The sequence below is a fragment of the Columba livia genome, chromosome 3 (genome assembly GCF_036013475.1).
Source record: "Columba livia isolate bColLiv1 breed racing homer chromosome 3, bColLiv1.pat.W.v2, whole genome shotgun sequence".
NCBI classification, from domain to species: domain Eukaryota; kingdom Metazoa; phylum Chordata; class Aves; order Columbiformes; family Columbidae; genus Columba; species Columba livia.
The window spans coordinates 83,988,120-84,015,815 of NC_088604.1; the positions used below are offsets into that span (position 1 = coordinate 83,988,120).

The 27,696-nt window shown below is 42.2% G+C and overlaps 1 protein-coding gene across 8 annotated transcripts in view; it reads right to left on the reverse strand.

The window, feature by feature from the left end:
• The window catches only part of LOC102084908 (protein ELYS), a 41,367-nt gene extending 20,252 nt beyond the window's left edge, over positions 1–21,115 (reverse strand). For 2 of the 8 annotated variants that reach the window (XM_065057937.1, XM_065057931.1), the window contains exons 1-18: positions 21,049–21,115; positions 18,641–18,728; positions 15,625–15,751; positions 14,143–14,396; positions 10,255–10,435; positions 9,278–9,485; positions 8,989–9,105; positions 8,107–8,191; positions 7,278–7,428; positions 6,174–6,306; positions 5,904–6,085; positions 5,374–5,435; positions 4,310–4,438; positions 2,799–2,889; positions 2,609–2,698; positions 2,310–2,450; positions 1,446–1,550; positions 819–912 (exon numbers count right to left, since the gene is read on the reverse strand). In XM_065057937.1, coding sequence (XP_064914009.1) covers positions 819–912; positions 1,446–1,550; positions 2,310–2,450; positions 2,609–2,698; positions 2,799–2,889; positions 4,310–4,438; positions 5,374–5,435; positions 5,904–6,085; positions 6,174–6,306; positions 7,278–7,428; positions 8,107–8,191; positions 8,989–9,105; positions 9,278–9,485; positions 10,255–10,435; positions 14,143–14,396; positions 15,625–15,745 — 2,144 coding nt within the window. In that variant the 5' untranslated portion in view covers positions 15,746–15,751; positions 18,641–18,728; positions 21,049–21,115. Of the gene's footprint in view, positions 1–818; positions 913–1,445; positions 1,551–2,309; positions 2,451–2,608; positions 2,699–2,798; positions 2,890–4,309; positions 4,439–5,373; positions 5,436–5,903; positions 6,086–6,173; positions 6,307–7,277; positions 7,429–8,106; positions 8,192–8,988; positions 9,106–9,277; positions 9,486–10,254; positions 10,436–14,142; positions 14,397–15,624; positions 15,752–18,640; positions 18,729–19,301; positions 19,325–20,880; positions 21,025–21,048 lie in introns of those variants that run through there. The other 6 variants (XM_065057936.1, XM_065057930.1, XM_065057935.1 and 3 more) reach the window with 5 other exon arrangements.
• Positions 21,116–27,696: the final 6,581 nt, after the last annotated feature.

Genomic DNA, 27,696 nt, shown 5'->3' on the forward strand with positions numbered 1-27,696 from the left:
GCAGCATTTACGTTTCTATACACATGCCATTTCAATTAGGGATGGCTGAACTTCTAAAAAATCACAATCTCCTAAAGCCCATCATCATCTTCTGCTGTGATGCTACCCCTTAATCTCCTGATGACAAAAAGCAGAAGCAGCACACTAGAGGACTAGATGTTGTAATGCTTCTAAGGAGCTTGATGCTGTATGTAAGTTGAGCAGCTATGCAGTATGAACTTTAAGTCAACACCGAATACACTGCAGCTTCTATATTAACTCGTATTGCAGCATCTCGTTTGCAGTGCCATAGTCTAAGCTTCTTTATGTCTTCCTCTACTTTTCAGTATCATTTGCAAAGAAAAATCTATTGTCATCTAATCCAAGACATATCAGCTGCACGTTAGTAAACCAGTCCAGAAAAGAGTTTACATGAGCAAGTGACTTTGATCCAATAGCCAGGACAGCGCAAGGTGTGCCACCTACCTGGAATTCAGACTATGTTATTCAATTACACAAATGTATTTGTGAGTAGGAGATTTAGGCCAATACAGTGGGGTACAAAAGGTGATAAAAGCCATCAGCTGTCCTCTTGAGAGCTCTGGACCTTATCCGGGGTGTGTGCAACTGCCACACCAACAAATGGTATAAGCAGAGGTACATATACACACTTTAACGCAGGAAAGTAACCTCTGTGTTAAACAGAGCATGGGCATCACTGAAGAGGATTGCCTGCAAAGGCATTAAATGTAGCCAATACAACTGTGGATATGAACGCCATTCACTTCTTCTTCTGAATTTGCACCGGAAGTTTTCTAGAGTTTTCCTGTAATTCTTACCGTGATAAACGCTCAAGTTTCTGTCGATGAGCAGTATAGTAGTTCTGAATCAGGGGATAATTGTAGAAAGGTCTAGACAAATGCATATCATCATCTACAGGCAAGAAAGTAAAAGCAAGTTATAGATGTAATGTCCTATGTTTAAACCAAAATATTTGACTAAAAAGACAGACACTTGTACAATCTAAGCATCAAGAAACACAGGCAAGCCTCCAACTTCAAAAGAAGCCAATTCTGTTTCTGCCTTTGCCCAAAGAGATGTGAGAGATGAGACTCAATTTCTTCTCAAGTGCCATTTCAAGTTTACAATCGTCGTAGCATTCCAAACAGCAGTGCAAGTGTAAGTTCATCATTTAAAAAAAAGCTGTTCACAAGAGCAGCTCCTTGAAGACAGAGGCTTATTGCTCTTTCTAAAAACATCCAGGAAAAAAACTGCTTGCAGTATTCTACACTACTTGAAAAAACAGTTACCTCTCAATTTTACCAGCAGACCTCCAGCATGCACTGACACTGAAAAACATGACTTGTTCACAGCAAAACGTTTACAAAAGCACAGTTAAGTTTGTGTTCATACCAATCACGTACTGGATGTTGTACTGTTATCAATGTATGAGAGCTGATGCTTACCTAAACCCTCTGGAAGGAGACTGGATCGACAAAACCAGGCGACCACTTGTGCATACAAGGAAATGAGGCTGGTGACCATGTGCTTGTTTGTCAAATCTGCAAAACCTGAAAAAAAGGCATAAGATGATTTGTGTTATGCAATTCCTTTAGTTTTTACAAAACTCCATCAGATTAAATAGAAAGTCTTGAATTAACATGGCAGAAAACTTTGTCTTGGCATTTTACACTCTGTTATCACCTTCTTAGTTGAAGAAAAAAAAACACAGTCACCACCAAAAAGCAAACTGTACAAAGAACTAGATTCACTAAAGGTTCAAATAAGAATAATAAAAACAGCCTGAACTCTTAAATGCCCTCATGAATAAGACAACTGTTTTTCATGTAGCAGAGGTTTTTACTACAGCAAACAGATATTCTTTAGTTTCCCTCAATATGGCAATATAAAAAGCTATAGAAACTAATGTAATTTACTTGACAAGTTACTCATTTATGATTCCTGATTTTAATAATTTGCAATACAATATTTGCATGCACTTGTAAACTCCTAGCTAAGAATTAAAAAGAACAATTTTCAGCTTTACCACATTCAATTGCTGTAATTTCAGCCCAGGTGGTTACACAGCTTCTTGCTGAATGTAGCCTCCCTGACCCACTTGCAAGAACTCCACCACAACCTGTTTCCCTGAACTCAGTGCATATTAAGGGGTGGTCTCAGCTTCTCAGACTTGAGCCCCTTCTCTCTCCCAGCTGAATGTGACTGTCTTCCAGTCATCAAAACCAACAAAAGCTCATGTTTTCACAGTTACAACCCAAGCATAATTACAAATCCAAGCATACCAAAGATGTAGACATATTATTACAAACCTTTTTCAGTAAGCTCTTGTGCTTCCGTTAGAAAACAGTTTAAGACTGTGCTAAGGTTGCTCAAAAGCAACTGGCAGTGCTGAAGAGACTGTAATGCCTGTGGGTCAATGAAGTTGCAAGAGCCATCAAACAGCGGAACACCTGTACAAGAATAAATATTAGATCATTAGCCTATAAAGCAATTTCAGAGTTTCAAAGTACCCTTAAAAAACTGTAAGCAATATTGTATACTGGCAGATTACTGAATAAGCTCATTTAGAATGACTATATATGTGCAGAATGACTACACTAATACTCACATATTTGGTCAAATTCAGCTTTTGTATAGATCACTTTGTTCCATGTCCACTGCAGAACAAACCGTAAGTTAGCAGCAGAACTTGGCTGTTCTTTAAAGAAAGAAAACAAAGAAGAAATGAATCAACAATTTCAAAATAAAAAAAAAAAAAAAATAAATCTATCACATAAAAACAATGTAAGAAGTGTTACCTTCTGATGTCCAATGTTTAATGCATCCAGTCAGAAGTTCTAAGGATCCTGTCTGGACTGCAGCTGACAATATCGCTTCCAACTGCTCCTCCTAAACAGGACAAAATAAAATGAGAATCTTACATACTTATAATATCTGAACCATCAGCGGTGTTTGTTTCTAACTGCATACTCATTCAGACATCTCAAAGTCAAATAGTAGACATGCAACTAATTCCACATTCTTCTTCATTTAGCCACAGGCTGAACTGCTCACTAGTCTGAGCAACACGCAGAACTTTTCCTTTGATATTTCAGCTCACTGAAAGCTACTTCAAATCTTTATTCGCATGTCTCTGCATCATAGTCTCAACTTGCTGAGTTCCCTCTAATAATTTCAGTAACATCCTCTGGTAATACCCAAGAGGCACTATGTAGATATAAGTTTGTCAGCAGGAATGCACAAAGGGGACAGAACAAATACAAATCTGCCATGCTTGCATGGAAACAGGGGCACTAAGGTCAAGGAGCTTTCTAGACTACGAAGACATGAAGCAGGTCTGACACACAAAACATTAAGTAGTAATTTTCTAAAATGACACAAGTGAAGCATGTAAATTCTAATAAGTTTAAATTCTAGGCTGTTCAAGTACTGTATTATAATGTGGTGGCAATCCTATAGAAGAATAATGCCCAGGTATGCCTTTCAGGTTAAACTATCTTTCATAAAAACCACCAAACCAAAACAACCAACCAAGCAAGAACTTTGGTTGGTTTGTTTTTTTAAACACCTTGAAAAGTATCTTTCCCTTTGTAGTAAATTCATTACATTCAGTGTGATTTCTACACATCAGAATACACGTGATATTTCCAACCTTTTTCTTAACACTGGTTTCAGACAAAGAAACACACATAATACTATTTTACAATGGCAAACAAAACTCTAAACCATGCTCTTTGACCATAACTCTGTAACATTCAAAAAAAATGTCTGCTCAAATGCAGAACAAGACTCTAAATGATATAGTCACAATTCAGGAACTGCAGCTGACATCAAAATACCTGATTTGAGTGTAAGAGCCTACATCAGGCTGTGGGCTCAACCAAATTGCCAAGAGATATCTTTTAGCTGCCACACTGGGTAGAAGCATCATCTGCCCTAACTCACTTCCACAAATCTGGTGAAGAATCCAGTAGACAGGAAGATGAGGGCACTGGGGAGACTGCTCTCCCTTTCCTACTCACTGCTCCACTGCACAACGACTCGCTGATCATCTGCACGCTTCCTTGTGCACATCTGTGGCACGGAATCAGCAGATGGGTCTCTCAAGACAGATCTAAGAGGCCTGGTCCCTGTCAAGCTCAGTTGTTTGGATCTAAGAACACTCACTTTTGCTAAATCAAGTCAGTGATCTCTATTTCAATGCAACTTCCAAATAATATGAAAATCAGATGATCTAGAGGCATCAGCCTCTAATGCCCTGCCAGACAAGCTCGATGCGTTTGACCTGGATTCCCTGATGTGCACTCACCTGACTCAAGCTGGATGGCTGGACATCAACTAGTCTTGGAGACAGCAGGCCAGCTACAAGACACCTATTGTAGCTCTCGTGAATGGCTTCACTTATTGAAGGACCAGATCTCTTTAGAAAATTCAAGGTCTGAAACATCAATCAAAACCCACAGATTTAGACAGCATTCTTATCCAATCACTAAGGTTCTGGATAACCACAAAGAGAAATAGTAATAGAAATGTTCACTGAAACTGCCAGAAAGCTTGCATCAGAAGGATGCTGTAGGTTAGCAATCTGAGTAAGCAGGACTATGGAGAGTCTTAAAGATGGCAACCAAGCCAACAGTTACAGTTTAAAAAAAGAAACTCCTGTAAAACAAAAGGTCAGCCCTTGCAATGCTTAATTAAGGATTGTCTAACTTTTCTGTCCATACACAGGCTGTTCTTTTTCCTTCAGGACTGACACAAAAGACATTATATACAAACTAAAACTAACACACAGCTTTAAACCACACTTTGGAAGACCCTTTCTATGCCTGTTTGTGGAGAAGCTCATTTACGTTGGAAATATTTAGTGAGCTGAAACTTAATTCAAAATTATTTGTCACAATCTGTGCAGTGCCTAGGAAGTTATAATTCTGTCAAGTTTGGGAGAAAAAAAAATTAATTTCTTCTCAAACACTCAAATAATTTTTCATTTTCTCCATTCTGTCCTGCCTTTTCAAGTGAATCAGAGATCAAAACCCTAACTCAGGACCAGGCAGGCAGTTTGACTGATGGGTAATAAAGAAGGAACAGCTTTCCCTAACTTCCACGTTTTTGTTCTTGCTCCTAGAGCAATGTTGTATTCCTTTCTAGACCTTCAATCCCTGGTTGTGCTTCAACAGCAGACAAGGGTACTTCTGCAGTCCCAAGTGCAGACCTCAAACATGACCAACTGCACAAAACTGGCAGGATACGATTGCAATTATGTGAGTAGCTGGGCAGGACGAGCATGAACTACTGCACTGAGAGCAGTGCAACAGAAAACTTAGAACAGGTACATCTCTTGACATTCTCAATAAAGATGCAGCAAAAGATCACCTCCTTCTGGACGCCAGTGCAAGTCATGTGAACAACTCCGGAGTTCAGCAAGCACGTACCATCTGCAGAAACAACAAAGATTTGACAACATTCTGTACTCTCACAGTTCTGTTCTGACCAGCTCACATTTTTTAAACAGCAGTATCTGAAAATATATAACTAAGTAGCTATTTCCTTCATCAGATTACTTACAAACTTCTTCTAAAATAATCATTACTGTGTGTAGAAATTCTCTCTCTACTCCTGCTGGGGTGCTGTGCTTAGAGCTTCAGTTCAAAGTCCTTTCATTTGATAAATATCATCCCTGCACAGGCTACATTACAAAAGCACAAAACCCTAAACGCAGCAGACTCTCAGCTATGTTTCACTATATTAAATACTTCATTTGTACAATGTAATCTGAGTTGGGTTTTTAGGGGGTTGGGATTTTTTGGCTTGGTTTTTGAGTGACAAGTAAAGAACAGGAAAACAAATAACTGGCATTTGATATCAGCTTAGCTCATCACTACTAAAAGCAGTGAAATACTCACCAAAATTATAGGTGCTTGGATTAAAAAACTGCTCAGGTGGTGGATAAGAAGGAGGAACTCCCCGACTTAGGCTCCGCTCATGTACCAGAATATCCAAAATGAGGTTTGGAGAAGTCATGCTTACTACAGCATCCAGTGACCACAATGCAAAATAGGGGCAATCAACAAGGAATTCTTCTGGCCTTAAAGAAAAAAAGACCCTGGGCTAAACGCTGACTGTCACATGCATTATTTGCACAGATATTGAAAACAACCTTATCAAAAATCTACCTTAGTGAATCTGGCATTTGAGCATGATACCAGCGATTGATGTCAAACACACCCAAATAAGTAGATGGTTTTCCCTGACCATAGGTATTCACTTGCCAACTGAAGATCGATACACTGGTGTCAGGAGAGATTGCTGTAGAAGACAAGACATTGTTCCTTATTTGTAGCAAAAATATCACATACCTGGTATTGTTAAAACATCACTTTCTGTTTTGGCTGAGTTCTGGTATATCCCTCAGGAAACATAACCTTTACTAAGAACAATTAAAAAAATCCACAAAATAACAAACATCGCTGTGATAAGAACTTCCAGGTGTAAGGACTTATCAGAGAGGAAAAATGGACAGGTGGATTGCAGTTTCATAGAATCATTTAGGTTGAAAGAGACCCCTTGATCATTGAGCCCAACTGTAAACCTGACACTGCCAAGTCCACCACTAAACCATGTCCCTAAGCGCCATATCTACACATCTTTTAAACACCTGCAGGGACGGTGACTCCACCACTACCCTGGGCAGCCTGTTCCAATGCCTGACAGCCAGCTTCATTGCTCTTCTTTGGACACGCTTGAGCACGCTCAAGCAACTCTCCCTGTAGTGAGGGGCCCAAAACTGAACACAGTATTTGAAGTGCGGCTTCACCATAGCCAAGTACAGGGGGACGGTCCCTTCCCTAGTCCTGCTGGCCACACTGTTTCTGACACAAGCCAAGATGCTGTTGGCCTTTTGGCCACCTGGGCACACTGCTGGCTCATATGCAGCTGACTGTCAACACCCCCAGGCGCTTTTCCATGGGGCAACTTTACAACCACTCTTCCCTGAGCCTGTAGCGCTGCCTGGGGTTGTTCTGACACAAATGCGGGACCCAGTGCTGGGCCTTGTTAAACCTTATACAATTGGACCCAGCCCATCAAGCCAGCTGGCCCAGATACTTCTGTATGGCCATCCTACCCCCAAGCAGATCAAGACTCCTGCCCAACTTGGTGTCATCCAAGGGTGCACTCAATGGATAAGACTTTCAGGCAGTGGGTACAGAACAGCATTCACTGCTTAGATTTCAAATCCATTTCTTTTAGAATAACCAAACACAGGCATCAAAACAAACCTTCATTAATGCTGTCCTCTCTGTCAACATGGTTGCGAAATTTTTCTACAGTTTGACAGCTGAGTAACCTGGTATTGGTGGTCTGCCCTCTCAAGGGAAAGATTCCACCCGTGACATCTAAACTGTACCTTTCGTCACAGTATTCCAGACCCTGGTTAAAAAATAAAAGAAGAGAGAAAAGGTCGTTTTGACATAAAAACGTACATTATACCTAAATGTGAAAGAATGTGTATATCCAATATAATATGCATGCTATACATGTATATTTCCTGTGAGCTTCTTTCCAATGGCAAATAGAAACTGCATCTGACACGCGAGAGAATGAGGCATGAAATCGTAATGGGTAAGCTGGGCTGTAAAGGCTTTGCATGTTTTCCAAATTTAGCATTTCCCTGACATCATCCAGTTCTAAACATGTGCTGCAGAATTCCTTGCAACATCAAGGTTTCTTTACAAAGCTAAATACATATCTCCAAGGAGATACTGTGATGCATATGCAGGCAAAGCTCTTTGTTTCATGCCTTCATTACAAAACAGATGAAGCTGGAGTAGCCATGGCATTGCAGCAGCTAAGAAAATTGCACATAACGAGAGGACATCCATGTGCAGAACATCCTGAATCAAGTTCAAACACAAAATTCTGCAGCATAAAGTTGTACAACTTGTTTTCAAAAAGTGTGCACAAAGGCCATGCCCAAGAAGATTTGGCAAAAGATTTTTTTTTTTTTCTCATCTCTGAATTTGGATGGTAAATATGACCCTTGCCAACTTAACTGATACTCAGAGAAAAATGACCTTTTTCTTCTTTCCACATACATGCACGTCTTACCTCATACAGGACTTGTCCTGATGCCAAGCGCTTTCTGTCACCAAATGCTAACTGCAACAGATGCAAACTCACAACATCGCCTTCACTGAAAAAGGAAGCAATTATAAAATTTGAGTACAAAGCTGCTTTATAGTCCTCATTCTCATTTTATTAGATCTTGACTGAAACTTCTTAATGGCATGCTCTTGCTGAAAAGGATAACACCACTTCCCAAAACATGATAATTGGTCACATTCAGCCATTAAACCAAAAAGGAGGTGATGTGACACTAGCAGCTTCAGGGGCAAATGCTACCCATACCATTTGAAAGCTTTAACACCTTGTATGGCCTAAACATTGTTGGAAATAGTTCTTCACAGTGAAGAGCTCTCAATCAAAACTGCTGTAAAGTCAAACTTAAAACAATTGCCACTTTGTGAACAGCTGAGCTGATTAAACAACTTGCTGATGCTCAAAGAGAGAGGTCTTTCTCCCCTTCCCTTCCCAACAAAGTTCCAGTCCCTGTCTTGCACACACTGCACCCTTCCACATACTGGTTTGATTCTTCAGACCAGCAGGAAACCCTTGAGTTTTCTGCTGAACAGGGATTCCTTTCTCCCAGGGGAACTGAACATGAAGGCTCCAAAGGCTGCTGAAGTTGGCACCAGGGAATCAGCAACACTGTCATCACCCTTCTTTAGGGTCAGAGAGCTCTTTTATCAGTGCCTTTACTGTCCTAGATCTGTTCAACCCTGTAAAAACCACACTGTAAGCTTAACAACTTCAGTACCTGAGAAAATATCCTCCACTGCTAAACAAACAAAACAAATATACATGTCCTAACTGTATGTGAACAAACGGAAAGCAAAATACATCAGTGGCTTATAGTAAGCTTTTATTCACCTTTCCTGTGTAGACTGAACAGCCCACAAGTAGCAACAATTCCGAGGATCATTCTCGGGCTCTTGAAAAGTAATGGCATAGACAGGAATCCTTCCTCCTTCAAGCTGGGAATGGTACCTACAAGTATTTTTTTTAAACAAAACAAAAAAAGGTCAGGGAGGGGAGTATTTCTAAATATTCCAAGATGATACGCAAAATTTCAGCCCCTGAAAAAGTTAATATACTTTTTTCAGAAAAAAACTGAGAACCATGCCCCTCCAGGCATGGCCAAGTGTCAAGACCTACTTACTCCCTCTTCAAAGTTTTCATATTCCAGAGGGACAGGTAGCCATCTGAAAAACCCACAGCCAGCTGATTGCTTCTGCTTATGTAGCACAGGGTTGGTATTGATGTTCCTGAAGGATTTTGTAATTGAAAGGACAGATGTCTCCCTTCTCTGGTCACAGTTTCTCTCCTTTGTGGAACTTCAGCAGGAATTCTTGTGACAACTTCTAGATCTACACACACAAAACCAGGTAATAAATCAATGTGTTATGCCGTTTAGGTGACAAGACATATAATCTAATTCAACCATCCCAGGTTAAATAGCAAAAAAAGTGTTGTGTAAATGGGTATGTCCATTTTGCTTGTATGCAAAGAACAGAAGAAAACCCAGATCAGACAGATGTTGTCACTCGCATTTCAAAGCCAAGTAACAGTGTAACCTTCACAGATAAATTCTTCTAGGACTCTGTAAAGCAAGAGTATGGGCCTCATGATAGAGCTATTTGAAGTGACCTCAACTCCTGAAGCTATTGATGGAACAGCTGAACCAGTGGATGCAGTCTGAATAAACAAATTAGAGATTTTATTCACCCAAATGCACTATTTTTGACACGTCATGTTAATTTTAAAAAACAAGCCTAAAATTTGCCCCAAGGCCACTAACAGCAGCAGCAGAACATTCTCAAGAAAGAGGGCAATCCTGACAAAATTTCCTCCCAGGCAGCTGAACTGACTCAGGTGGTCAAATTCCTACACCTGGCTGGCAAGAATCAGAGTGACACAGGGAACTTGGTGGGAAACGGGCATTTAGGACATTAGAAGGAGTACTAAGCCACTCACAGTTTGAAGCAGAGGTCAGGACTATACAAGGTCAACTGCCACCTGTAATCACTTGACATAAATGCCTGCACACCAGTATCTTCAGTGTGGGGTGCATATTGGCCATTTAAAAGACAGGAGCTTTCTTACTTTTAAATTCTAGGTGGAAAACTACAAGCTTACCTGATGCTTCTATTTCATTCTGACTGCAAGACAAATCATCCAAACAAAGGTCAACCAGGAGGAGATGACCCACATCTGTAGCCACTGCAGCCACTCCAAAGAGCCAGCGCAGACCTTGGTGCAGGTGCTGAGTGCTCACACTGGCTCCTCCATGATTAGTTATGGGCTCTATAGCAGTTACCTGCAGGAAACCCACAAGTTAATGCTTAAGCTGTTTGACAGGCTAAACAGAAATCACTCACAAGTGAAGCCAGAACTAGCACATCAGAAACAAGAAAGTAAACACAGAGCATAAAGCTCAAAACCAAAACATTGTTTCCAATCATATCAAGAAAAAACAAGGTGTGAACTGTTCAAAAATCTGTTACTGCCTTCCATTTTCTAGATTTCTTACAGTTTTTGAACTCAATTGCAGTGTAAATGGTGCATTCTACTATTACAGCTTACCAATTTCCATTTCCTACTTAGGAATAACTAACCCTAAGAAAATATACAAAGTCTGTTATTGGCAGGAAACTTCATTCTATGGAAGGGACTTCAGAAAGAAAGAAGGACAAAACTAAATCCAGCTCTCCCACTGCTCACAGCCCATCAGTCTGTGCCTTCTCTGCCAAACAGGTATCACAATAAATCCTGGCTGCAAGTCAAACCAGGCAGCGCTCAAGCTGCATGGTGGACAAACCATTTCCATGGGAATGAAAGATCTTTAGAAAGTGACCAAGGGAGATACTGGATTATTAAAAAAAAAAAAAAAAAAAAAAACAACTTTTCATGCACACCAGCACCTTAATCAATGTTAACAAGGATTTCAAAAGCCAGCCTAAAACAACAGCAAAAGGAACAGCAGCTTGTTAGATCAAAAGCCAACTCCAGCTGAGGAAGAAGCACACCTGGCTCTCTCACACGCGGAGCAGCCCCTGTGCAACTGGATCGCAAGGTGCAGCCAGACCCTTCCGCACACGCTGCAGCACAGCCCAGGACAGCACTGACTGCCAGGGCAGGGACACAGCACACGGACATTCCTGCACTACAGCCAGGTAACAAAACAACATGGGCCATCGTTCAGCCTTCTTACAAAAGGCAACACAATGAAGACAGGAAGCTTTACACGAGCAACAAACTTTTACAGGAAAATAGAACAAATAAGTGAACATCATAAGGGGATCCAGTGCTTTGTGTTTTTTATTTTAGCCACAGAGGTGGGCAAAAATAACCAAGCCCCTAGGCCCCAAAGGTTTCTCTCTTCCCCATCAAGCACTTGCTATCACTATGCTGCCTGGCAATCCACTACAGAATTTACCTTTCATCTTGCTCACGAGAATTCCAATCTTTAAAGAACCTACAGTAATTTAGACAGCATTATTTTCCAGTCTTCCTATAAATGGAATAAAAATTCCAATCTTCTCTGCTACTCAAAGGGCTATCAAAAGAATTTTGATTATTCAAATTCTCTCTTTGCCAAGTCTTGATGACCCTTATGAGGAAAACAGAACAACTGTACATATCTTGCTGCAGAATCAGCCAAAGTTCAAGTGTTGCATCTAACTTTGTCTTCTGAGATTTTTTTTGTTGTCCAAATGTTTCCCAGTTTTAACACTTCCATTTTCCCCATAGAAGCTCCTGCAACTGCGTATTTTTCCACTGCACTATGCATTGGCTTTTCATATTCTCTTAGACTACTGCCAGCTCATTCTGGGAATGAACAAAGAAAACTTTTCTCAGCTCACTGAATCTGAATGCTGCCCTTCTGCCTCATACAAACAGGAATATTTGTGAAAATACCATTAAAGAATTCTGAAACATACAACTATTATAAACCAATTTAATTTCATTAATGGGTTTTGTTCAGATTTGCTTTTACTAGAATCCAATTCAAATAATACTGCATCAACACTTTACCTTTTCTGCTGCATTTCACACGTATATCCAGAGGGCAAGTAGAGGCAGGATCCCACAAAAAAAAAAAAGGCAAAATTCTTTCTAAGCTTCTGAGTTTGGTATTTTTAACTCATTCCTTTACTCTCTGAATGACTACACATCTACTCTTACAGTAGAAGGCAGGCAGACAGTCACTACAAATATACTGTATTAATACACTAATGGCTTCACATCTTGGACCAGAGTTACTCTAAGTTCATGTTAATCTTTTACTACTTAGTTGTCCACAAACATATACCCACACAGAAAAGATTCCATCCATTGAAGTGCTCATTAAAGCCTTAAAATAGTAACAACAAAAACTGCGTAAAGTGATGTTAACAACAGCTCTGCATTTTACTTCTAAAAATAATTAGTGTGAAAATCAAAGAAATGTTCAGGCACGTTAAAAACACGGATTATGTAATGTATTACTTGGACATATGAGTGACAGAATAAGTTCAAAACATACAGACAATGACCAAGTGAAAGTTTTATGTACTTGTTTTTCCTTACCCTTACTCCCACTCACCACTTACAAATTAACAGTCCAATTAGCAAGACCTGTGTCCTGTCTATACTGACCTAACTAATCTAACAGCAAAAAGATAGGAAGTCAGATGAAAGCAACAGACCAAGCACACTTGTAATCAACAGCACTCAGGGAATAAGAGCTAAAATTCAGATAAGCTTTGGCTTTATTCCAAAATTCATAACCTTCATCACACAACAGCCAGCTCTTCCCCCCAAGGTTTCTTCATATTTTCTCCTGAATCATTCATATTTGAGGGGTATAAAGGGTGTCTCCAAAAGATAGACACACTTACTCAACATTGGATAGGTCGCAGGGAATCCCAAGACTTGTCACTACAGTCTTGGCCCCCCAAGAACCCCTGACATTACGCTCCGCAAGTTGAGATTGTGTTTTTGTGCCACCATGAACTGTAACATGTTGCCATCATAAAACATACTGCTTTGAAACTGGGTCCATCTTTTTGAAACACCCTGTAGTAAAACACCCTACTATTACTAAGAATAAAATTAATAATACAGCTGATAGTTATAACTACAGTCTATTTCAAATCACTTCTGTAGACATAGATTCAGGATGTGGCATGTTGCTTCTTAATCTTTCCTTTTCCTATTCCCAGCACACTTATTAAGTAATAGCGCTTAACAAAGCCATGTCATTTTTCACAGACATAATTTAGTTATTGATTACATGCTTATGTCAGCACACAGCTTGTCTTTCCAGCTAAAACTCTAAGATTCATCAAGATGATCAGCAAACTGACACAGAAGAGCACCAACTCAACTCATAGCTTTAGAAATTATCACAATACACATGCTTTCTACTAGTAATGGCACTGTAGCATGACAAACAAAACTCCACCTGTAGTTCAGCGAGTCAAACCTAATCACATCACAGAAAACTGAGTAATAAGTAAGTATTTAGTTGTTACAGATTCTAAGGCAATAAAGACATACGTTCTACTAACTTCTGCTGATTCGTTGTTTACATGAAGAGAATGAGACTATGACATCATGGGAATGTGTCCAAGCCATTTACAGCACAACCAGGGAAGTCTGAGACAGCTAAAAGACAGTCTTTGTGACAGAAACCAAGCATTTAGGAGATGTATGTTACAGACACTCTGAAGGGTGGGGTTTCTTTGCTTTCTTTTCCTTCTCTTTGTCTTTTTGTGAAAGTGGAGAATTAGGCAACTATGTGCTCTACAATGAAATCAGAAAACTTGGTTTGCTACCAGTTAACTCAAAGGATAATGGTACCATTAACCCCAAGATTCTACATCAAGGCCCTCTTGACTGGACACTCTGATGTGAACGCATATTAACGCAACATAGAAAAAACACCTCCTACAAAGAAATGCTCCAGAGCAAAAAGCTGAAACGGGACTATGCAGCACTCAACAACAGAAAAGCTTTGGATCTGCAATAGAAAGCACATACCCTTCCTGGAAGAACAACTGCTTTAACCACTCGTGATATTCCAAGATCGTACAGACAAAGAACACTCCCCTCTGCTTCTTCCAGCCCGACCAAGAGTCCAGTTCTCTTCTGCCAGGAAAACTCCTTGACCACGCGAACGATGGGCGGCTGCTCATGCACTCCACTGAAACGATACGCAGAGAGCCGCTCTCCTGTCAGTGAGTTCACCACCTCCAGTTGAGGGCCACATGCCAACCATGCCAGGCCATTTCTCCCTGTAAGAGAAAAGAGAGCTGACTACAGCAAATTTCCAACAGAAGACTGAAAACAACTCTACAACCACTGTCACAGTCCCTTCCCTCCCATGAAAGTACAAAAAAAATGAAGACTGACTTACATAAATCTTGGTCAGTTATTTGAAATCACGCACTGAAATCCTCAAGCAATACATCTTAAAATTAACCACCTTATTATTTTGCATTTGCACTTGTCATTCCTGCACTGGAGAATTTTGATTGTTTTGGAAAGAGATGACAACGTGTTGATCTACAGGCTTTAGACCATATTAGGCTTGTTTTTGCTAGAAATCATCTAAATGCATATGGGAATGCGAGTCTTCAAGCACACGTCAAAAATAACAAATCTAAGCCAACTCATTTCTAGTTCATTAATATGACCTGACACATGCCTACTTCAGGCATGGATTTGGACTTCAACAAGAAATTATCTTAACACGGGCACTGCAGGAGTAAATTCAACCTTTTGCACCTGCTGATCACAGAAACAATTTAATGTATTGTGTTTCACAGAACCACTTCAAACTTCAAGGAAGTATTAACTCAATTACTGCATTTGCTGTCAGGTTCCACCTGTTCTTCACAGAAGCCTGGACATCCAGACAGGCCACCAGCTCTACTTCCCAATCACCTACAAAGTCAGCTACCTAATCTGCTTAGCCACTTGCAGCAGCTCTCACTGGATGCTCATCTGCATCCAATTAAATACTTTGGAAATATGGCTGCAGTGCTTATCCTCTCTTATCCTCCCTCTTCCTTCTGTTTTTTTTTCAGACTAGAAGAGAAAATGCAGGAGATTTTGCCTCTGTAACACCACAGGAGAACTATTTCTGCATGTGATGTTATGATGATGGTCATAGACCTTGAGCTGGTACAAATAAATATGGCCCAAAACAATACTATTACTTTTTTGAAAACTGCCTTTTTATTTATTTAAAAATGAAGAGATCTCACTGGCTCAGCATGTTTCAGTAAATTATTTCCATAACACAAGATTGGTGCAGGTTGCTGTAATTTCAAAGTTCGACCATACTGATGTTTTAACATTAGCATTTTTAACCATTAAAACATCCTTTTTGTTCTCTCTAAACCTGATGCATCTTAACAACCCCAGCCTGACACAGCTGATACTACAAACCTACGCCTCAGGTAACCTCCAGGCAATAACAACTTTATACCAAAACCAAATTTAAAGGAAAATGCTCACCTCCAGAAAACTTTCCAAACAGCACAGAATCCAGGGTTATCTCATCTTCCCCAAGTGCCTGAATAGTCACCTCCGGAAACTGCAGCAGACTGCTCGTTACCTGAGCCGTTAGGTCTCGCATTCTTCACTGCAAATTAAAAAAAAAAAAAAACAAAAACAAAACCAGAAATACTCATGTCAGCCATAAACATTTTTGAGATTGACAGAAGTTTCATCAGAATGCAGTGAATAATCTCAGATACATCACCTGTACCTTGTTCTTAAAAATGGCACTCAGGACAGTTTTTGATCTCACAGCGGAGTAAAAGGAGAATCCTTTGCTTTTCTCATGCCTATGAGATCACCACCAAATAGCAACAGAGGGGTATTAACAAGGTAAGCAATGAGGAAAAAAACCCAATTCACTGAGTTCAACTCTACTCACAGAAGTTAGTAAGATGCTGAAAAAAATAACGTTTTAAAAGGCTTCTCAGTAACAGGTATAAGTCTCCATTTGTGCTTTCTCTTGATTTTACACTTTATTGACAAGTGTCTTCCAGTAGATTTCACACATGATTTATGTCTTGCTCACTTTTTGCATGTTTATTTTGAACACTAAGGAATACTTAAGTTATTAGCTACCCACATTCTCAAATTCTTCCAGAAAATGTACTGTTGATTTTTTCACATTACAAGCTATACAGACATGCATAGCTCATCAATTAGAAAGTTGTTTTCCATACACTCATGGTGTAAATATAGCACAGGACTTTAAAACAATGATTTTTTTTTTCTATATTTAAATTGTCATAATTCCTTATTCCAGTTCCTTCCTTCTATTGCCTGTCTTTATGACATCTCTGCAGTATTTTGCAAAAATTTCTAGGCCTTTCAGACAGTTTGCACACTGCTGTAAGTGCTCTGCAAAGAGTTCACATTTCAGTATGTCAAGATATATATATTTTTTTTTTTTGTGGAAAACCTTAAAAGTTGAAGTGATTTACAAGATTAAATAGGAGGCTAAATAAGATATATTCCATACACAGGGAAATACAGGCTACTTTAAGTAACCATGCTTCACAAGCTCTCTGGGTTATTGAAAAAGCCTCTGGAAGACAGGACAGATTCAGTTCTCTTGTTCAAACAGCACTGCTTTCTGCACGAAGAAATATACATAGTTCACTGTTCCTGGGTGTTACACATGCTGACCAGCTTGGGCATCAAACAGAACCCTTACTCTACACTACAAACCAGTAGAGCCAGCCACTTACATGTGCACACAAAGCCTACTGCAGTAACTCTACCCTACATGCTTTCCTGCAAATACAGTTTTATGATTCTTTCTTCCAGCATGTACTAATAACCTATTTTCCTTACAGCACAGGAGGTTACAGGTAGTTTTGAAGACTAGACACTGGGAACAACACAAGCTTATTAAAGAGAAATGTTTAGAAATAAATACAATTTGTATGAGTTGTGCTTCTGTGGAGAAAGATTATGCTCTGAAGCCTGGGCACTGGAATCTCCTATATTTCAAGTCACAAGCACCCTGTTTCAGAATATGCTCCAGTATCTTCTGCCAGCATGAAAACAAGTGTGTGAAACATGGGAAGTGTAAGTCAGGGTCCGCACTACATGAGTCAACATTTAGAAAAATGTTCTCTTCTCCAGGCTGAAGAGTCCCGGTTTTTCCACCCTTTCCTCACAGAAGTGCTCCAATCCCCTCTAATCATCCCTGCAGACCTTCACTGAACTCCCTCCAGTACATTCGTCTCTCTCTTGTGAGACTGAGGAGCCCAGACCTGGACACAGCACTTCAAGCGTGGCCTCAACAGTGCCAGTTAGAGGAAGGATCAGCACTCTACACCCACTGCCAACGCTCCTCCTCACACAGTCCAGGACACCATCAGCTGCCTTTGCTGCAAGGTCAACTCGGTGTCCACCAGGACACCCAGGGTCTGCTCTGCAGAGCTGCTTTCCAGCTGGGCAGCCACCAGCATATACTGGTGCATGGGCTTGTTTCTCCCCAAGTGTAGGGCTTTGCACTTCCCCTTGTTGAACTGCACGAGGTTCCTCTCAGCCCATTTCTCCAGCCTGTCCAAGTCCCTCTGGATGGCTGCATGACCCCCTGATGTCACCACCACCCCTCCCAGTCCTGCATCATCAGCCAGTTTGCTGACGGTACACTCTGCCCCATCATCCAGACCATTCATGAAAACATTGAAAAATGAACCCTCCCCCAAAGTAGCCTATGTCACTTTTGACTGATGGTAGTACATGAAAATCCATTTCAAATGTCAACAACATTATGGCCATACTGAAGAAAAAGCTAAAAATATGGTCAGTCGCAGCTGAAGATATGATTTCACAAAACACCTCTACTTCACTGCCACCAAAAGAGAGGCCTTGCTACTGCCCCCCATCTCTCCATCTGCTCCTTTGTTCTACTACTAACCCAGAAAAGTAGGTAGTTTTCCACCAGGTTAGCAAGTTCTTGCACAGAGAACTAGCGAGCATCACAGCTGGTACAAGGAAAGAGGCAGGACAATGCATTGGGAAGGAGAGGGAATTCATACACATCTGAAACTACACCCTCAGTTTGCAAGGAGAGCTAAAAAACCCTTTTAGAAAGGACACCAGTCAAGACAAACACAGTCAACTTTTAACTCCCTCTTGCACTAGAGACTCACTGTCTCAATGAAAAAGGCTGCAACTGAAAGGTATCATTCCGTCATTCAGCCAGATGTGTAAGCTAAAGTGATTTCAGGGAGACATTAATTGGTGATGAGAGAACAGAGAACACTGTGTGACACTATTCACATAACATTTTCTGAGGAAACGGGACAAGAATAGGAAGAAGTCAAAGAAGAAATGGGAGAAAAACTAAGTTATTTTGAGAAAACCAGTATCCCCTTTGTTGAATAACAAGTAAAGATGGCAACTATAGAATCTGTTGAATTATTATTAATGACTTCTTCAGTGACATTTTCCCAGACCAAAAAAAAAAAAAAAAAAAAAAGGAAACTAAGCAACTCACAAGCATTGGATGAGCAGTAGATGGAAAAGACACTTTCTGTACCTCAGTAGTCAGGTTCAGAGAATTTCCACTTTGCCCTGTTTTACTCCTGCAAAAAGAACATTTAGTGAGTGAGTTAGCAGGCGATTTAGCAAGTACCACTGGGTCATTTCTTTCCCACTTAGGCAGAAAACCTCCCCATGATGTTTTAGGCAAAACCCCTATATTCAATCCAAAACCCAAGTTCCAGTCTAAAAAGCCACTAGCCTAACCAAGATAGTCTGTATCGGAATTCTACAACCAGGCTTATTTCCTTCAAGTGCAGCAGACAGACTGTCTTGCAGAGCTCGTGCAGAAGCTCCACAAGCTCTCCAAGCAGCATGAATGTGCAGCAGAAGGTGGGAAGAAGAATTTCAGCTCTCCCAACAGCCCTCAACAACTAAGATTGTGTACCTGATGCAGATCATAGATTTGATTTCCCTTTACATGAAAAAACAACCCAAACCAACACAGATCAGAAGCTGACACTAGAGCCCGTTTACCCAGCTACCACTTACAGCTATGCTCTAACTTGACTATACCTTGAGTGAAGAGTGGCAGTCCCTGTCTAACTTGGCTGAGCTAGCAAAAGTTCCTGAACTCAGTTCTGAAATTACGCTCTTTTCTACACTGCTCAGTATACCTGGACAGACAGATGTTGGTGCTGAGCAGCTCAGTACAGAATGCAGCCTTCCTCATCGAAGGAGACAAGAGCTAACAAGATATTGCCAGCATACCACCCTGGTGTGCTACCACAACGCTTGCCCCTACCAGCACAAATTCCAGAATCACAACATCACAACTAAGAGAAAGGGCTTCCAGAATCACTGGAGGTCACCTGCTCCAAGCCCCCTGCTCAAGCAGGGCCACCTAGAGCAGGCTGCCCAGACAGCTTTGCAATATCCAGTTCTGAAACATACTTTTACAAACAGCAACCTGACAAGGTGAACTGCAAAAACATGTGCAACACACACAACAGGCCCAGGTGTTTGCTGACTCTCGCATAACAACTTCAGTATTCTCTCCACTGCACAAATAAAGCAATATCACACCGGCAAAGGCTTGTCAACGTTATTTCTCTAAAACTACATCTGACAGCTTATGAGGCAGAAGACACAAAATTAACAGAAGCCTCATTAAGTTCCTTTCACTGTCTTAAAGAAGCACACACCCACCAATGTTGCAGGAAAATGAACTGATGTCAGGGAATGAAGAGGTGTCCTCAGCAGAACATGGTACAGGACTGTGTGCCCAAACACACAGCGCAGCTCCCAGCCTGGACCAATACCATCATCCAGACTGACGGCCCTAAGGTAGCACATGAAATACCACCTTTGCCACACCCGAAACGGGGTTCAGCATTCCCAACAGAATTAAGTCCCTACCTTGCCCATAATTTTACCAAACAGGATCAGGAAGCAATTATTAGACTTGAAAGACTGACATCACGCTTCTCTCCAGAGGCAGAAGCTCCAGACCTAGAGTCACTTTCTATTAAGCAAAAAATCAAGCATTTTTGTTTAAGTCAGCAACTTTGCTGCGTGATGCATGCTTCATGCAGAAAATTAAGATATTCCCACAAAACGCGCTGGATTCCTGTAAAGCTCTGCTCTCCACATTAAACCCAGCCTCTTCCCGCGACCGCCACTCTACGCAAAGAGCGAATTTCCCGCCTCCTCCTGGAAAACGACACCGAAAAGGAGGAGGGCGGGGGACAGGAAAAAAAAAAAAAAAAAAAGAGAGAAATCAAAGGAAGACCCTCCGAAAAGTCACCGAAGCAGCGAGAGGCGGGGACGTGCGCCAGCCTGGCGGCGGGTGGCCGGGCAGGAGGGAAATCTACCGGCGGCAGCCGCCACATCTCCCACGCCCCCCAGCCTCTGACGGCCGCCTCCCGGCTGCGGAGCCGCCTCTTCCCATGTGCGCTGGCCAGGCCGCGCCGCCGGCCGCCCCCGACCGCGGACGGGCCACGTGTGGCCGGGCACGGGGCCGCAGCCCAGGGGGTCACTTACATAAGGGCCAGGAGACAGCGGCCGGGCGGCCTAAGGCCCCCGCCGGGCCCGCGCTGCGCCAGAGGCGGCGGCCTAGCCGCTCCAGCAGCACCCGGTACCGGCCGGTGCGGGGGAACGCAGGAAGCCAGGCGGAAAAACGCGCGGGCGGTGGTCGCCACCTCCACCTTTCTCTCCCTGTTCGCCCCCCCGCCCCAGCCCGCTTTTCCCCCGTACGTGCCAGTGAGGGCGGCGGCATCTCCCACAGCGGTTACGGCGGCTCCGCCCGCGCCGCAGCTGCCCGGCCGCGACACGCTGGGCTCCTGCGCAACCGACCGCGGCCCGTGCTGCGCTGGCGCGCGCCGCTGCGCCCCGCGCCGCTGCCCTCCCCCGCGCAGCACCCACCTCGCTCGCTCACCCGCCGCGCGGGGGGCGGGACGGGGGGCGGAGTTCTCGCGAGAGCCGCCGCGGCCACCGCGGGAATTTTCAAATTCTCGGGACACGGCCCTGGGCGGCGGCCGCCGCTGCACTACGCGTCCCAGCGTGCCGTGCGGCCAGCCGCTTCCGGGGAGGGCGCGGGGCACGCCGGGAATTGTAGTTTCTAGCCCGCCACAGCGCCCGCCCGTTCGGCAGAGCGCTGCGGCCGGAACCATTGTGCCTCGGGTCTCAGCTTAGCCTGGAAATCGAACTCCTCACTAGCACCTCGCAGCCTTGGTTTGTGTCTTTTTTACACCTCATTACAGACTCGTGCCAAGCACAGCTGTTTTAGCAACAGGTGCAATCTTGGCAGTGCCAGTGAAAACTCGGGAGAACATGGGACCATGTTTCAGTGAAGCATGAGCTGCATACCAGTGTGGGAGGCTGGAGAGAGTCCAGCGTAGGGAAAAGAAGATGATAAAGGGAGTGGAGCATCTCCCTTATGAGGAAAGGCTGAGGGAGCTGGGTCTCTGGAGCTGGAGAAGAGGAGACTGAGGGGTGACCTTACTAATGTTTATAAATATATAAAGGGTGAGTGTCACAAGGATGGAGCCAGGCTCTTCTCGGTGACAGCCAATGATAGGACAAGGGGTAATGGGTACAAACTGGAACACAAGAGGTTCCACTTAAATTGAGAAGAAACTTCTTCTCAGTGAGGTATTGGAACACTGGAACAGGCTGCCCAGGGAGGTTGTGGAGTCTCCTTCCCTGGAGACATTCAAAACCCGCCTGGACGTGTTCCTGTGTGACCTCATCTGGGTGTTCCTGCTCCGGCAAGGGGATTGGACTGGATGATCTTTTGAGGTCCCTTCCAATCCCTGACATTCTGTGATTCCCTGTGTCTGTAGAGGCCATTGGCCTGGACTAACCTTCAGCACTCTGAATGGGGCTTATGCCAGGAGTATTTGCTCATAAAATATGCTGAGTGTCAATGAGAAGAGGATTCTGTGCATTTTCCAGGCTTGCGTAATCCCTGATCTTTAGTTTATTGCAGTTGTTCCTACCTGCCTGCAGCAGTCTAAACAGCACAGAAGCAGAAGCATGGTTAGATTCTAGTGAAATAATACTGGCAATTAAAAATACTTAAAATCATTAAGCTGTAGGCATTAGATACAATTTCAGACTTTACCCATATGACAGCATAAATAAACATTTTGTTACAGATAGAAACCATGAATATTGCACACATTCACCTCCAAAGCCAGGGTAGCTGGAGGTACCTATCTGTACAAAAGTATCCTTTACAGCTGCAGTTCTTTGTGTCGATTTAGCAAGCTGAGTTGTAACCTTTTTTCCATTCACTTCACAACACAAGGTACATGTCACCATCACATTGGCAAGATACTTACCCTTTTGGATTTTACTTCTTGGAGGCAGAACATCAGCAACATTAGGAGAGAAAAGTATCACTGTACTTGTGAATTGCTGTTCGTTGAATCCTTTGAATCATGACTTTGGTGCTCTGGATGTTGTTTCAGTTAAGATGAGATGGTAATAACACACTGATGTATCTCTTGTGCAACACTGTTTACGAACAAAGGATGAGCAAAGTCCCACTTTCTTGTACTGGGCAAGAATTAGATGTCAGAAGATACTTCCAACCCCCTTTCCACCTAACAATTGTCTCTAGGACCCCATCATTTTCTGCAGCTAGCCAGGAATTAGGCATTTTGCTCTTTGTGTTGTGTGTATTCAAATCTCCATCACTGTGCAGAAGGCAGTTTTTAATCAATCTGCACATGCCTGTTCAGAATATGGTACTCCTTCTCTTTCAGCTACCAAAAGACCTCTATTTCTCTTATACTCATCTGAAATAAGCAAAATCCATTAGCCATACCAGCTTCAACAGAGCATAATGCGGTCACTGACATGCTTAAATGGCAGCAACCTAATTTCTTTAATGTGAGTGTTTTGCTATTATCACAAGTCGACTAAAGCTCACTGAACTTACAGTAGTGCTTACAGCATAATTTATTGTCATCTCTCTGATTAAACTAAGGAACTAAGTCTTCCTTTCGGCTTTAGAAACAAAATGAGAGAATTTTAGTTTTTGGCATTTTAACAGAATTTTCACTTTTGTCCTATTTTTTTCTCCAGCCCACATAATATCAAAGCTATTCTCTTCATAAAGAGATTCATTGCACATCACATTCAAGATAATTTTCATTATAGCTACAAATTGTCCAGAAAATACCAGAGCCTATTAAGTGTCAATCAGGAGTTTAATCTACCTTTTCTCTTACACGCCCACATTTACATCCGAAAATACCCTACAAATGGTAAGAGTGAAAAATCAGACTACAAGCCAGTTCTTGCATTCTAGACTTCCTCAACTCATCCATAATGAGTTTAGTTTATTTTGGAGCAAAGCAGCTAAATTTGAGATGAATGTTCGCACCTGCAACACAGTAATACGTGCTCAAAAAGGTTTACTCAAAAAAGAAACCCCCAACAGGTAATAACACTAAATGATGCTACTTGAGACTTCCTTATACTCTTTCAGAAAAATAGCTTCTTTTAAGTAAGGACTGATCTATTTCCCATTACAGCAAAGACTCCCTGTTAGACTCAGAGTTTCTAAGACAACTAGCAGACACTCACCTCTTTCTTCACCTCCTCTTTCCCAGAAGAGGAAGCCCCTGCCAATATCCCAAACTCCCCTGATAACTGCTTTCCTCACCCTAGTCCCTCTGGATTTTAAAGGGGTAGGCTATTTAGCTGCAGTTTTGCTCTTATTTTTAACAAGAAAGCATATGTAAAAAGCCCAGCAAGTTAACATAAAATTGAAATTACACCGTTAGTGACTGAAAGGAGAGAAAGCAACTGTGAAGTTGGAAGTGCAAGTCTAATGCTGCCCCTTTGAGTGTATGTATTGTAACACCGTCAAAACACTATGTGACTTTAGAACAGGCATTTTTTATGTTAATTAAAAAATCTGCAATGCTTCTAAGTGGCAAGGTCATCAAAGGAATGACAAATACGTTCAACTTCTTCCTGCAAAATTAACAGCATACATTATCTCTAAATTACAGCTGTGCCTCTTAAGGTTGTCTACCATTTTTTTTATTATAATGCAAATGCCAACCGTGACTCCATCGATGCTGTTGCCATTTTAGATGTATTAATTTGTAGCACATAAGAGCACCAGTCGTGGACAAGGAGCCCACTGTGCCCGGCAATGAAGGTGCACAGGACAGCCCAGCTGCTGACTGACTGGGGGAGGTTGTGCACACAGTGACTGGGAGTCCATGAAATGGTATTTGTCTGCACAAGAGGAAGCCTGACCCTTGCCAAGTGTTTCTGGTGAGGAAAAGGGGAATTCTGAAGGTGTGTTAGTTTTGCAGCTGGACACTGGCAGCTCTTCCCAGACGAGCTGGGCAGCGTGACACCTGCGGGGCAAAAGAGACTGATCGGAACAGAGCACGGGATCTTTAAGTTGCTCAGAAGCTGAATTTATGTTTGTGGTTGGGACTACCCAGAGATAAGGAACAAAAGAGAAAGAGGACAAGGACAGAGATTTATGCTGTCCGTGCTGGAGTCTGGAAGGTGAGATAAAGAGGAAACTCCACAAGCTTTTGCCTTCATGTTTGATAATATTTTTTTCAAATCATCGTGAAGAGCATACAGTAGCACCCACTAATAGTGCTTCTTAGTTGGTAGTCACGGTCTGAAATTTTCAGTAAGCTGTACCAAAATTAAGCAGATTCTCAGATGAAGAGAGCCCTGTGCTAAAATGAAGTTCAAACTGTAAGCATATATCAGGGGCATAAAGGCAGAACAAAAAAGAAAATGCTGCCGTGGTGTAATAATTATTTTCAAGCACAGGATTGTTTATAAACACAGGATGCTCAGAGATTTGTTTATACTTATACAAATATGTAATTACAAGGATACAAGTTTAAAAACAAGAATTAAACACTACCTTTTAGTAATTATATAGGAGGAATCTATTTGAAAAACGTATCCTGTGTCTTTAAAGCCACCTATTAAAAAGACTCAGACCCAACAGGCAGGAGTTAAGGCTGTTTGAAGGGTTTCATTGTGAATTGTTTCAACTGAGATTTTTATTTTTTTTTTTTATGTTTTGTGTTTTTTTTTAAAGACTAATCTTAATTTAATTTTCTGGATTCAGAATGCCAGCTTATGCCATACTAGCAATTAGTTTTAGACATTTTTTGCTCTTAAGTAATTTATAAATATTCTCAGACTTTAATTCTGCTATATATTTAGTGGGGAATAAATATTTTCTATTTTTCCTTTAAAATGGTACTCATTCAATTGTAGGGCACTACTCATATTACACATTAAAAGCATTAATTACTGCTTTTCAATATCAAATCCGAAGTAATTACAAGCTTAATGAGCCAATAATAGTATAACAGGATTTCTTCTATTCTCCACTAAAGCAGCAATAATTTAATATAAAGAGAAGCACTGCAGAATTTCCCAGAGAAAAAAGAAAACTAAATGGTGGTTGGAACTGCAGTTGCTAAAGAGTCATGCAGCCATTAAAAAGAGGAGAGAAAGAAGTGCCCGCACTTCAGTTCAAGCAGAAAAAGGGACCAGAGGAGACCTTGAAAACTGCTTTCTTGAGCAGCACACTGTGTGTTGTTCACATCTTGGGTTAATCTGTAAAAAATGTAACAGTTTGATTGTCAGAGATACTCCCAGCTGCATTTTATGCCTTTCCCCCCCCCCGCCTCTATCGGAGGCAATTGTTTGAAGCCCAGACATCTTCCTCTTGCTGATTAAAAATGTGACTTTTCTGTCCTTAAATCCAGTTGGGACAGGAAGGCGGTTTCTGGATCTGACCCTCTGTCACCCCTCTGCTGTGTGTGGCAGTTGGGGAAGTCCTGTGGTTAACAGGTTTGGTGTGAGCTGAGGTGCTGAAGAGACCTGTCTTTGCTCTAACAGCTTGTGCACACATGTTCCCAGCTGAGCAGCAGAGAGACGGCAGACGCTGGAAGGTCTGGCTTCAGGGAGGTGGGAACCTCTGAGTAATAGTAGTAGCTTGACTAATGTCATTCAGGCTTTTAATTTCATAATTAAGGGACACTATGTCATCTTCTTAAGATCTACAAAAAGCAGTCACTTAGAAGTAAGGAAACCACTGTAAGAGTTGGTCTGAAGAACAGTATTTGCCTGAACATCTTCAGAGACTTGGAGAACAGATAACCTGATAGAAAGGAGAACAAATGCCCTGATAGAAAGAATTGTACAAGGACTTGGAGAGAGGCTTGAGGAAAAGAACTGTGTTGTACAGGTCTCTCCGACCTGGGGCTACAGGTAACAATAGCTGCTGTCCAGAAGATGGATTTCACCTGCTGCCTCAGCCAGACTTGCCCCCCACCTCCTCCCTGTTACTAAGGCCAATGAAGAAGAGCATATGCAGCGGCTTGCAGAGGGTCTTGAGGTCACTCAGCGGACAAGTAGGAGAACTCTGAACGTGAGGTGACGCAGGCACAGACAGATTCTGGCAAGCGAAGCAGGGACTCTTCGGGCCTGCGCAGTTAAGCCTGGATTGCGAAACAAAGGCGGAGATTGGCCTCAATCCATGGGAGCAAGGCAGGGGGTGAAGAAACATAAAAGATGATTCCCGACTGGACATTGTTGAGATCTCCCCACCAAAGGATCACAGGTCATGACGGGGTCCTGACAGGATGCTGCTTCGGGATCTGAGACCGTGGGGATGCCTTGAGTCTCGACGGTGGTAGCTAATCCTCTTTCCCCCTTTTCTTTTTCTTACCTTTTCCTCCACTCTCTTGATCACGTGCCGCTTCATGGACAAAATAATAAAGTAACACTGTTTGATTGAATTATAACCCCTTGGCATTTTTTGGTGCTTTAATTTTGCGCTTCGAGATCAAGGTAAACGAACCATCACGAGTCCATCACCGAATGCACCGTGACACCCACACAAGCAGTTTTTTCCTCCTCAAGTACATGCATTTCTTCACAATACAATTACCTTCATGTTAACCCAAAATTAATATTGTTCTGTCAACAGCAAGGCAGAGAAGGAATGCAGATTTACCTCCAAGGGAGATGATTGCTTCTAGAAACAAACTGGTCATTATGAGAGGATTTGTCTCATCTAACTTTAGCTGTATGAAAGATGAGCATCTAGTCTAAATGTGCCCGAAAGCCTGGTTTTCTTCAGCTATGCTGACTGACCCATAAATCAGATTTCCCTCACTTATAACCCTGCAGTGCCCTGGACCATAGACCCTCCCACCTACAACATCTACCTCTGCCAATAAATTAAATAAGTCATCTGGGCTCCCTCTGTAGCTGGGTGAAGGGGTGTGCACTTCAGGAGACCTTGTTTGTCTTGTGGCAGGAGAGGCACCTGGGTGGGTCAGCACGAAGGTCCCTCTGGGGTGCCTGGGTCTCCCTCTAACATCAGAGGAAACCCAGACAAATTGCAGAGAAGGGTGCCTTGCTTTGAGCTGGCTACCCATGGCTGGAGGAATCATCCTGTTCATCGAGGGTTGGGAAGCTGCTGCTGCACCTTGCTTACTGCATAGGCAATTAAATCTCAAAGCCAGCTTCTCCCATATGTGGTGCTTGTTAGAC